At 43.2% G+C, this 11,796-nt stretch overlaps 1 protein-coding gene across 1 annotated transcript; it reads right to left on the reverse strand.

Annotated features, from left to right (window-relative positions):
- Positions 1-2,198: 2,198 nt before the first annotated feature.
- Positions 2,199-9,520, reverse strand: LOC136500960 (uncharacterized). Its single transcript, XM_066496443.1, has 2 exons — positions 6,892-9,520; positions 2,199-4,361 (listed from the first exon to the last, which is right to left on the reverse strand). Exons 1-2 carry the CDS (start codon positions 8,854-8,856, stop codon positions 2,343-2,345), a joined length of 3,984 nt encoding a protein of 1,327 aa, XP_066352540.1. The 5' UTR covers positions 8,857-9,520; the 3' UTR covers positions 2,199-2,342.
- Between the last annotated feature and the right edge of the window lie 2,276 nt (positions 9,521-11,796).

Genomic DNA, 11,796 nt, shown 5'->3' on the forward strand with positions numbered 1-11,796 from the left:
TGCTCCTTACTGCTCGGCGCTCACTTCGCCGCCGATCAGTTGGTTGGACTGCTCGGTGCTCGTTTCATCGTTGACCAGTTGTTCAAAATTGCTTATCGCTTGGGCTTCATCGTCAGCTACGCTGGGGCTTGCCAGCTATACTAGGAACTCCTCGGTGTTTGGATTCTTTATGCAAGAGTCGCTAGCTAAGCCGGAGACTCCCTTGGCAGTCGGATTTTGCTACATCTCGTCGATCGGTTCGAAACAATTTTTTTTTTGCTGGCGACAGTGTGCGATAAGCCAAAACTTCGCTTCGCTCTGATTAAGCTGGTGTGCTATCAAGTTGCTCCATGCTGTTCGGATCAGGGTGCTAATCTTGGGCAGCACATCGGGGCCTTGATAAGTACATGACAGAGGGAGCTGGCTATTTCTTGCATCAACACTTGAAGACCGATCAGAACGTTCCCTAATATTTTTACTTATTTCTTTGATCCTGCTACAAGATGTTCCTCTATCTTCTAGCAGGCTCGGGGGCTAAGTATGTAGACTTCACCTTACAATAAGTGTACTGTTTTTCTTTCCTACTGGTTCTCAGCTAAGCTAGAGACTAGTTGCATGTTCGACTAAGCGTCCGGAGTCTTCTATTTTTTTGACCCTGACACTAGTGAATTCTTCACCTATTGTCCTACGAAACCGTAACACCGACGAAACCGAACTCCCAAAGCTCTCTGTCCTACGTGCACACCGCCCCGGCACCCCATCCCACGTATTCGAGCTGTCCAACCTAGAACCATGGCCCAGTTACTGGAACCCCGAGAGCAAGTGAGCAACTTTCGTCCCTCAGACCGCAACTAGCCCAACCTCACTCGGTCATCCCCAATGCCAAACCCTAACCTTCATGATTGTTTCTGCTCCTGTGGCGGCGGTGCGTGCAGCGGCGGCGAGCAGGGCGGTTGCTACGGCGGTGCTGCTCCTTGCTCCTTCGCGAGTCGCGACGGCTGCTACGAGCGCCGAGCGTGGACAGGGAACGACGCGCGAGAGCGAGCGCCTGGGACGAGTGGGTGCTGCTCCTAGCTCATGGGCACGGAGCAGCGGCTGCAATCGGCGAGGAGTTCGGTTAGTATGGTTTAAACTGAAAAACCGACATAGAAAACCGACGTCTTTTTCCTGTTCTGGAGATAACCGATGGCTTTTGATTCCTAAAAACCGACTTTTTGGCAAACCGAACGAACCAAACCGAAATGTCGGTTTAACTGATTGCCCAGTTGAAGGCCTTGATTGCCCTTCAAATTTCGGACCATGGGCTGGTGTCCGTAGTAGGCCTAAGCTTGTCGCTTAGCAGCACGTGGTATTGGGCCATGGCCCTTGTTTCGGCTCTGGGCCTTTCGTGTTGGTTGTCCAGCAATTTGGAGATTGGTGGAAAAAATGTGGACAAATCCTCTGCAGCTCCCTCCGCTTCGGACTCTGCGTCGAATTTGGAGTGGTGAGGAGGTCGCGCCCGGCGGCGTGAACCGGTGAGGTGGTGAGGCCGAGATGGCGGCGGGCTCAGCGCGTTCGGTTTGGGCCGGCTACGGCCTCCTGATTCCTCCGCCTAGGGCCAGATTGCAGCGGGCGGGGGCCTGCGCCTGATTCGGAGGAGATGCGGCGGCGGCGGCAGCCGCCGGATTGCCACGGAGACGACACTGAAGTAGTACGAGGTAATCGTGATTTCTGAAGCTTGTTTGCGAATCGCGATTAGCGCTTGCTCGGAGCCTATCTAGATGGATATGGATTCATTACTCAACCATGAATCATTTCATTTTGGCCCAGAATCAAATCTGAAACTGTGCGTGTATCTCTGTATTCCCTGCAGCACAATTTGAAGAGCAATTTTCCATAAATTCTAACAAATCTGATACACACACAGAAAAAAGAAATTCCTGTTGTATTTTTTTTTTAACAATGTGTTAGATTTCGTTCTGGGTGTCAGATCCGTGCGAGTCTGGTAAACTTTTGTTAGGTGAAGAGATCTCGTCTTCCTTTTTTTTATGCTGATTTAGTTTTTCAGTTATGTTGTGTCTTAACATCACTAATTCACTATTGTCTTAGGTATTAAAAAGGTTGCTTGTGGACAGCTCCTTGTAATGAAAACAAGGAAGAAAAATGTTCCCTTATTTTATAAACAAACTACTGTCAACACCTAAAGGATTCAAAAGGTAAACAGACATAAAGCCATCTGATACATACAACTTGTGAACACCTAAAATAAGAAGATAGACAGTAAGACTGATCATAGTCATATGAGTATTTCTATGACACAATAAATGAGCCACGTACTAAACAGCTTAAGTAACCAAGTACATAAAAAAACAACAATGTAGATATCATCTTCCTCCTGAGAGGCCAGATATTGTGCAGAAGCTTGATGACATTTGTGGATATGACGCAACAGATGAGTTCAGTCCGCTGTTTTTCATCAAGGCAACCATGTTTGAGCTCAGCTGGGTCGGCCTCAGCTCAGGTAGTGGCATGTCGCCATCAAGGTATTGCATAACTTCTCGCATCCTAGGCCTTGAACTAGGAAGAGGGTGTGAGCACAAGAGTCCTAGCTTCAACACAAGATGGGCCTCATCAATGTTATAGTCACCCTGAAGCCTAGAATCCAGTGTCCTTGTAAGCAAACCATTGTTCCAGTGCTCGAGCACCCAATCGACCAAGAAAAATTCATTACCCTCTGCATTTTTCTTGACAGGTCTTTGCCCACATGCAACCTCAAGAAGGAACATGCCAAAGGCAAAAACATCTGTATAAGGGGATGCCTTCCCAGTGCGCAGTAGCTCGGGGGCTAGGTACCCCTTTGTGCCAACCATATGTGTTGTTTGTGGGTCAGTGCCATGATCATATAACCTTGCAAGGCCGAAGTCACCAAGGCGGCCATTCATCTCACCATCTAAGAGTACATTGCTTGCCTTGATGTCTCTATGGATCACTATCTTCTCCCATTTCTCATGGAGATACAACAAGCCTGTAGCGATGCCTTTGACAACTCGAAATCTCTTATCCCAATTCAAAATAGCCTTGTGCTCTTCACAGTGTAGATATTTATCAAGGCTACCATTGGGCATGTAATTGTAAACCAAAAACAGTTCACCTTTTCTCCTGCAATAGCCAAGTAGCTGCACAAGGTTGCGATGGCGGAGTCGACCAATGCTAACAACCTCAGTGACAAACTCCTTCATTCCCTGTCTTGACTCATGAGACATCCTTTTCACAGCAACCTCTACATTAGACAATGGAAGCACTCCTTTATATACTTTCCCAAAACCTCCTTCTCCGAGCAGGTGTTTATTCTTAAAGCCACCTGTAGCATGGAACAAATCCTTGTATGAAAACCGGTGTGGACCAAACTCACTCTCCCAATCCTCACGCACCTCAGCATACTTCAGCCGCCTTCGCACAATGAGAACGACAACAGTGCCTATGGAGAGGATCAATGTTGCAGTGGCTATCGGTAGGACAATTGCTAAGACCATGGACTGGGCCTTTGGACCAAGAGAAGGCAACTTGGGAAGCTTGGAGACATCAAGGGATGGAGCTGGTTTATTCAGGCCAAAGCTCCAGCCCATCACATACTGACGGGTGTTGATGGGAGTAGCTACGGATGAGAATCCAATGTACGAAGTTGAGTTGGAGAGTACAGTTGAGAGATCACAGGTTGCAGAGAGCAGTGGCCTTGATGGTTTGCCCAAGTTGAATGGAGCCAAGGTCACATTGATCTGTGTAGTACCCTCATCATAGTCTACCCACAGTTGTGTTCCCTGGTTTCCATTGAGCGTCAGATTCCTGAAGGTACCGCCGTCATCTTCATAGAAGCCAGCTGTGCTTGAATTCAAGGAGATCACACTGTTGATGTTGATGCCGACGTGGTTGTCATTGATGTCTTGGAGCTCAGCATTTTTGTAGGTGTCGAGCTCGACCATGAAGATGTGTTTGCTTGGGTCTCCATTGCTTTTATCATTGAGGAGGCCAAAGTACTTGGCTGCCCGCGCATCGGAGAAATTCTTGGTAGGGGCGATGAAGAAGGCCATGCCATCAGCGCTCAGGTCTGGGTATGTGATGAAGATACTGAAAACAACATTGACCGAAAAGGATTGAACTTTACCATCAGGTGATTTGCGGAAGTGCAAAGGGTTGGGGTAGAAAGCGTGACCATTGAGAATTGCAGTGCCATCGGTCAGATCAAGGAGACCGCTGTTTGTGACGGTGGCACAGCCATCAAGGTTTAAGCTGGATTGGGTGAAGCCAGAGAAGAGAAATTGATCATCGCAGGAGGCCAAAGTTGTGAGGAGGAGGAGCAGGTACTGAAGGAAGGATGTATGTTTCGTTGCCATTGCAAGTATGCACTGTGTGGCTTGCGAACTGGAAGCCTGCAAATCAACAAGAATAGCAAGCAGTAAGCGTTAGGTGGGCAACCAATGTTTATATTAGATTTAACATGCAGCGTCTATATATTCTCTGGATTTTCAAAACCTGTCATCATCTAGTTTAATAGCTGATGTAGACACTTATATGGTCAGGTTTATTTGCTACCACATATTCGAATTGATCTTAAGGAACAGCCTAACAATTTTTTGTTTATTCCAGAATAAGTTAACAATGCATGGCATGTAGAAAGACAATGTCAGCGAAAGATAGTTCAGCTCAAACTTCATATCATCAAGTCTATTTTCTGTCGTCATGAATGGGGAACGCACACATGGCTGCATGGGTGCGTTGTACAAGCAGCAACTTTCATGCTTATATACATACATAAACTATGGACCCAAATCAAAATTCCGAAAGAGAGCTTCCATTGTTCGCGCAAGAAGACTAAAAATTTCCAGCCTAGCATTGTTAACATATATTTCTGCTTTCATCTAGAAACTGTTTGTGGACACTGCTTCAAGCTTAACAAAAAATCTGCTTCAAGCACAATATCCGACCTGACGTTGTCCTTCGAACCCATCTATGCTGCGGTTTGAATCCGGCATCAAATAATAGTTTTAAATTTGAACCCTCAGTTATAATAAATAGTAGCTAAGTGGCGTTCCAGGACTAGTATTTGTAGTATCATAGTATGCATGAACATTTTAAACTCATTTAGGCCATGAATTTCAACCGCTCTGGTTTCTAGTGTTGTCGGACGTAGTCTGAAAAAGTAATATCTCAGTTGACAAAAATAAGAGAAAATGAAATATTCAACGTCTCGTGCTCTAGACTTGGATTTATGTTGCCACTGAAGTCATATATCCCATGACACAACCTGATGTTGTCTATGTAGCTGTTTGAATCCGGCGTTAAATAATATAATATATACTCTCTCCCTCTGTTTCAATAACAAAAATACAATTCTCTCTTTCTATGAGTTAAATAATTTTAAGTTTAACTAAATCTGTAAAAAATAATAACATTTATGATACCAACTAAATATCATTAGATTAATCATAAAATATTATTTTTATAGTAAACCTATCTAGAGATACACTTTGTTGTATTTGTTCAGTTCAGGTTTTCTCCTTTTTTATATAATCGACTACTTGTTAAAAAAACTATCTAGAAATATAAATGTTGATATTATTCTATAAATTTACAAAATTTAAGAAAAAATTAGCTTAACTCAAATCTAGAATTGTATTCTTTTTGAACTATGGGAGTATATTATTTTAATTTGAAACCCTCAGTAAATAAATAGTATCAAGCAAGTAGCTGATTGGTGTTCCACGGCTAGTATTTCGAACATATTTAATATGCATGAAGCCATGAACTTCAACCGCTCTGGTTTCTATTGTCCACATTCAGGAAAACATTCAACGTCTCGTGCGCTGGCCTTGGATTTATGTTGCCACTGCAGTCATGCCCCATGACACGACACGACGTTGTCCTTCAATCCAATCTTTGTCGCGGCCAGTTTGAATTATTCCACGGCTAGTATTACGAAAATATTTAATATACATGAAAATTTTAATCCCGTTTGGGTCATGAACTTTAACCGCTCAGTTTTTGTTTTGCGACGACTGTGTAGTTAATCTATACGTTAATAATACCCCCTTCATTCAGAAATTATAAATGTATTTTGATCGGAAAAAATCAAATAAATAAATTTTGACACTTAATTTCTCATACAATATATCATCAATTGCTAAAAAGTCAATATTATTTTAAAGGTACTACATATAAAAATACACTTATTCAAAAGCCGGATACACGGGATTTGGTTGTGGTGGCTTCGCGGTACTTGGCACAGGTGGCTAAGGTTATCTTCTCCCAGGCACACGAGTGGCGTTCTAGCCTGCGGATTGATAGTCACTAGACTATGTATGGTTTCCTCTTTTAAGTTTTAATTGGCTGTGTGCTTTTTGTCAAGCAGAGGCTGGAAGAATTATTTTCAAGACTTTGTATCAACTCAATGTAATGCGCTTGAAAATTTAATAAAATATTCCTTTATAAAAAAACGAATATAAATATATTGATGTAAACTATAAGTTCTATAAACTTGCATATAATTTGATTAATTGTTGGTCAAAATTTTGCAAAATAACTGGGCCTCAAAACACTCCATTGCCCGCTAGACATCCCCTTATTATACGGATAAATCTAGTGAATTCTAGCACCAGTGACCACCATCAATTATTTGATAGGAGGTTCTACAAAACAAAGATGATGCGCGTGGGAAGTTTATCAACATATAACACAAGATGTCCTGATGCAAATAGAAGAAGCAAGCACATAATGTGTTTATAGAAAAATTAATAGCAATATCCTTAATAAGGTATATGTTGGCTTGCTATAACAATATCCATAATAAATATATTTGGACACCGCTCATGACAAAACACCATATGTTCACCTTCCTACACTAGAGATGCACGACATTGTGCTGATGCTACTTGTTGCCAATGGATATGAAATGATGTATGGGTCGAACCCTTCACTTTGCATAGAGGCTAGTACCTCGAGGCTTAAATCTGGAGGCTCAATTTCCCCATCGAGGTATTGCATGACCTGCCGCGTGGTAGGCCTTTCACTGGGGAATGGGTGTGAGCATAGCAGGCCTATTTTTAGCGCCAAGTATGCCTCACGAACATCATACATCCCTTTGAGTCTAGCATCCACGGTATCACCGAATGATCCATTTTGCACCTTGTCAAGCACCCAATCAGCCAACATGAGCTGGCTATCTTGCGTGTTTTGGTGATCGACAGGCCTCTGTCCACATGTGACCTCAAGGACGAACATACCAAAGGCAAAAACATCTGTAGAAGGAGTGGCATTTCCACTGCGTGCTAGCTCTGGAGCAAGGTAACCTATGGTACCAACCACATGTGTAGTTTGTGGGTCGACGCCATGATCATAAAGTCTTGCAAGGCCGAAATCACCTAACCGTCCATTCATCTCATCATCTAGGAGCACATTGCTTGCCTTGATGTCTCGGTGAACAACCACCTTGTCCCATTCCTCGTGGAGATACAACAGGCCCGATGCAATTCCCTTGATGATCTGAAACCTTTCAGTCCAACTCAATAGAGAATTGTCCTCTTTGCCATTATGTAGATATTTATCCAAACTTCCATTGGGCATGTACTCATATACCAAGAGGAGCTCGCCTTTGCGTCGGCAATAGCCAAGCAACTGGACGAGATTACGGTTCTGAAGACGCCCTATGCTGACAATCTCTGCTATGAACTCCTTCATGCCTTGCTTGGAGTCATGTGACACCCTCTTCACGGCTATCTTCAATCTTGATCTCGGAAGCTCCCCTTTGTACACTCTCCCAAATCCTCCAACGCCAAGAAGGTTTTTGTTCTCAAATCCACCCGTCGCATGGAACAGGTCCTTGTATGAGAACCGGTGTGGTCCGAACTCCAACTCCCAGTCTTCTCGTACCTCCGCATACCTGAAATGCCTCCTCACAAGCAAGAAAGCACTGGCGCCCAGAGACAGGAGGAGTGCTGCAGTTGCTATGGGCAGAACTACCTCTAACACCCAGGATCGTCGACCCTTTTGATGACGTCGTGGAAGCTTCGGAAGCATGGTTAGATTGATGGATGGAGCAGGGCCGTTCATGGCGAAGCTCCATCCGAGCACGTAGTGTTGTGTACGGATCTTGCCTGTTGATGATGAGAAGCCGACGTACGCCACATCGGTGAGCACATCTGAGAGGTTTTGGATGGCTGACACTGTTGGTCTCCTTGGCCTGACCATGGCTAGAGGAGCCAAGGTGACGTCGATCCGTGTCTTGACTCTATCGTACTCCACCCACACCTGCATCGCCTCTTGGCTGCTGAGAGTCAAGTTCTCGAAGCTTCCATCACGATCATGGTAGAAGCCGGCAGGGCTGGACTGCACAGAGGTCAGGCCGTTGATGTCGATGCCAACGTGGTTGTTGTTGATGTCCTTGAACTCGCTGTTCTGCCAGGTGTCGAGCTCAACGGCAAACATGTGATTGGTCGTGTTGCAATTGTTGGAGCCAGTGAAGAGGCCCAGGTATTGTACGGCAAGCGCGGAGAAATTCTTGCTTGGTGCGACCAAGAAGGTGAGGCCATGGCTGCTCAAGTCATAGACGGAGATGATGCCGAACACGAAGGAGGCGGAGAAAGACTGCACCGTGCCGTTGGGCGAGTCGCGAAGGCGCAGTGGAGCCGGGTAGAAGGCGTGGCCCATGCTCATGGTTGTGCCATTGGTCAGCTCGAGCAACCCGCCTTGTGTGGTGGAGGCTGTGCCGTCGAGGGTGAGGCTAGCATTGGCGAAGCCGGAGTAGACGAACTGGTGGTGGTCGTCGTCTCCAGTGCTGAGGGGTGCAGTGGCAAGCCCAAGGCCAACTAATAGGAGTTTTAGGATCATCAAGGAAGCGGGCTTCATGCTTGACAATGGAGGGAGTAATGCCGGCAAATGTTTATGTGCTGCAGCTGCAGCAACTCGGATGGACAACTGGGGAGGCAGAAGCCACACTACCTAGTACCTACTACACGTACCTTGCAATACTAATGCGGAAGTTTCTAGCTTCTGGGAAGGAAGTCAGGAACATGATATATCCTTTTGACAATGACAAGTGATTTTTAGCGGGCTGGGGAAATTTAATTTGGATTTTTAATATGCTTTTAAAGATGAACTTTTTTCAGTGGAACGTAGGTAGGAGGGAACAGGACGGGTCCGGAGAAGGGTGTGGCTGTAAATTAAGAGGCGTCTTATTTTCAAATTAATATAAGTATTGCCTAGGAGATGTGATGTCATTTATGTTTTTATAAGTTAAGAGGCGCCCGTCTTATGTTCACATTAATAATGCCTAGCAGATGTGTGATGTTACTACTTATGTTTTGTAAACAATCGGTCAAGCTTGATTCACCAATCAAGAGATTGCTGTTCACAAGGGCAGACGGCCGGTTCCAATCAACCTTTTTCTATTTTCTTTGTCATTGTCATGTTACTGCATTTAAAGATGGTCAATAACAGAAAATGACACAACGATTTGTCTACAAAACATTTTGCCAGCAGCTTGTATATGCTGCTGCCTCTACCTACGCGTATATAGAGTCACATGATTTTTCGTGCGAAATACGTGTGCATGTAGCCGCGGCGGTCGAACTCATAACCTCAACTCTCATATGTTGTTTCCTTACACTAATGCCTCAAAGTCCCTTGTGACTAAGTGACTGATTAATTCCTTTTGTATTCACTTTAGTGAATATTGTAATGTATATTTGAGACCGTAAACAAATTTAAATGCTAAAGGTTTAAATTGGAAAGTTTTAGATCTATTCAAGTACTACAACTTTAACTGAGGTCATTTCTACGTCCGAGGTCATTTGAAAATTTAAAGAAAATATGAATTTCAAAGTCGTCAACTTTAACAGAATTTCAGGGCCATAAATGTTCAAAGTGAAAAGGTCGTCAACTATAAATTTACATATCTCTTTGAGCACTACATCTTAAGTTTAGGTCGTTTCTCCATTCAAGATACTTTGAAAAATAAAAAAATGAATTTCAAAATCTAAAAACCTAATGATTTCAAATGAAAAAGTAGCCAATTACGAAGTTCTAGATCCCTTTGAGTACTGTAACTTTGGTTTAGGGCATTTCTCCACCCAAGGTCATTTAAAAAAATTTAAAATATTGAATTTCAAATTATGAAAACTCAAAACAAAATTTTTGGACCTCAAATGATTTCACATGGAAAAGTCCTCAACTATAAAATTGGACATCTCACTACGTCAGAATTGCACTTCACTGCCGGTTCAAAATACTCCATCACTGTCGGATTTTGAACCGGCACAACCATACCGGCAGTGATGAGGGTAAGCTATCACTGTCGGTTCTTACAAACCGGTAGTATTATTCAACTTCACTGCTGGTTCTTTATACAACCGACATAGTTCAGTTCCACCAACACTGTCGGTTCATAAGACCACCCGATAGAATTCATTTCCACCAACACTTGTCAGGTTTGTGTTTGAACCGGCAGTGTTGTTGTAAACATCACTGCCGGTTTGTTGCTAACCGATAGTGATGTTTACGACAACACTACCGGTTTTCTGCTGACCGGCAGTGATGTCACATTCGCATTTTATTGTTTTATAATTTATTTTAATTTATATTTTTTCGTGAAATCGGGTTTCGCTTTATATACACTACTTAGATGATAGGTCCATCAATATTAAACATTACAAATGTTACTGTTACAGTTCAAATGTTTCTTATCAAGATCTCGATCCCTCAAAATAAAAAAATGTTCTCGGATTTCATAGATTGTGCAATGCTTCTCGGACTTCTTACAATAATCTGGCAAGCCGCTTTGGGCCATACTGGTCCTTGAACTTCACGGATTGTGCAATAGAAAATACTCCATCTTTTTCCAATACCTCTGGCTAAGATGAATTTTGCCAGCTCCGATTGCAGCGCGACGATCTCCATGTCTAACAGTCTTTCGTGGTTATATTTCTTGCGTTGTCATTCAAAAAAGATGATATCCAAAGAGGAATTAGTAAATCATTTTGTTGAATGATTAACAGACATAAATGAAATAGGGATTATACATACCAACTTATGGGCTTCTTCCGATTTCCCATCGATGTAGCGAAGCATTGCCCACATTACATAAAATCCACATTCATTGTTTCCCGCCGGCTATTTTAGGTACTTCCCCTCCATTTCGACAACCTTGAATGGGACCTGCGTCCCACCGAATATGTCTTCCTCGGACACTGAGCAACATTAAAAGGAGAAACGTTAGAAAGCGGTATGTAGTGATTAGAAAATAATATGTTATTAGGATCGCTTACTAAATCAGCACTGCCACCAGTGCATCTAGATGATGAAATGGTTTTTTCTTCGAGTCCCACACCTCGATCAGATTTTTTGCAAGATTAACACAAATGAAGACGAAATGGTGGCTGCAATCACAGAATCCTAATTATCGAATAATCTTAACGAAAAAAGAAGCATAAAATTAAAAACCGAGAACACATACTCGTAGTTGTAGGCTAGAAGTATGTGGGTTTTGTTCTTCATCTTGAATTCGTCAAAAACAGCAATCAATCTCTGTTTCAGGTCTTCCACGTCATATCCATGGAGGCCTAGATATGTCTTCTCATTGACTCGCAAGGGGTCCAAGAAGCCTATGTTATCCCATTTGCTTTTTAGAATGCAAAATTTTGCTATACACCTACATAAATTCATGGGAAGTGCTCAAAAGTTAACAATTTGTGTCCCGAGAGAGTAGTTAATTGTAATATCGTGCATGTAGGGTACTTACATAGTCCACAGCGTCAACATTTGTGTATCGAGAGAGCGTTTCTGGTATAG

The sequence above is a fragment of the Miscanthus floridulus genome, chromosome 13, assembly GCF_019320115.1.
Source record: "Miscanthus floridulus cultivar M001 chromosome 13, ASM1932011v1, whole genome shotgun sequence".
NCBI classification, from domain to species: Eukaryota; Viridiplantae; Streptophyta; class Magnoliopsida; order Poales; family Poaceae; genus Miscanthus; species Miscanthus floridulus.

Bases quoted from the DNA above. Each gene is read 5' to 3' on its own strand.
- LOC136500960 (XM_066496443.1), bottom strand. From the start codon at position 8,856: ATGAAGCCCGCTTCCTTGATGATCCTAAAACTCCTATTAGTTGGCCTT. The intron at 4,362-6,891 runs GCAACAAGTAGC...CAAGCCACACAG, and splicing joins ACATCATTTCATATCCATTG to TGCATACTTGCAATGGCAAC.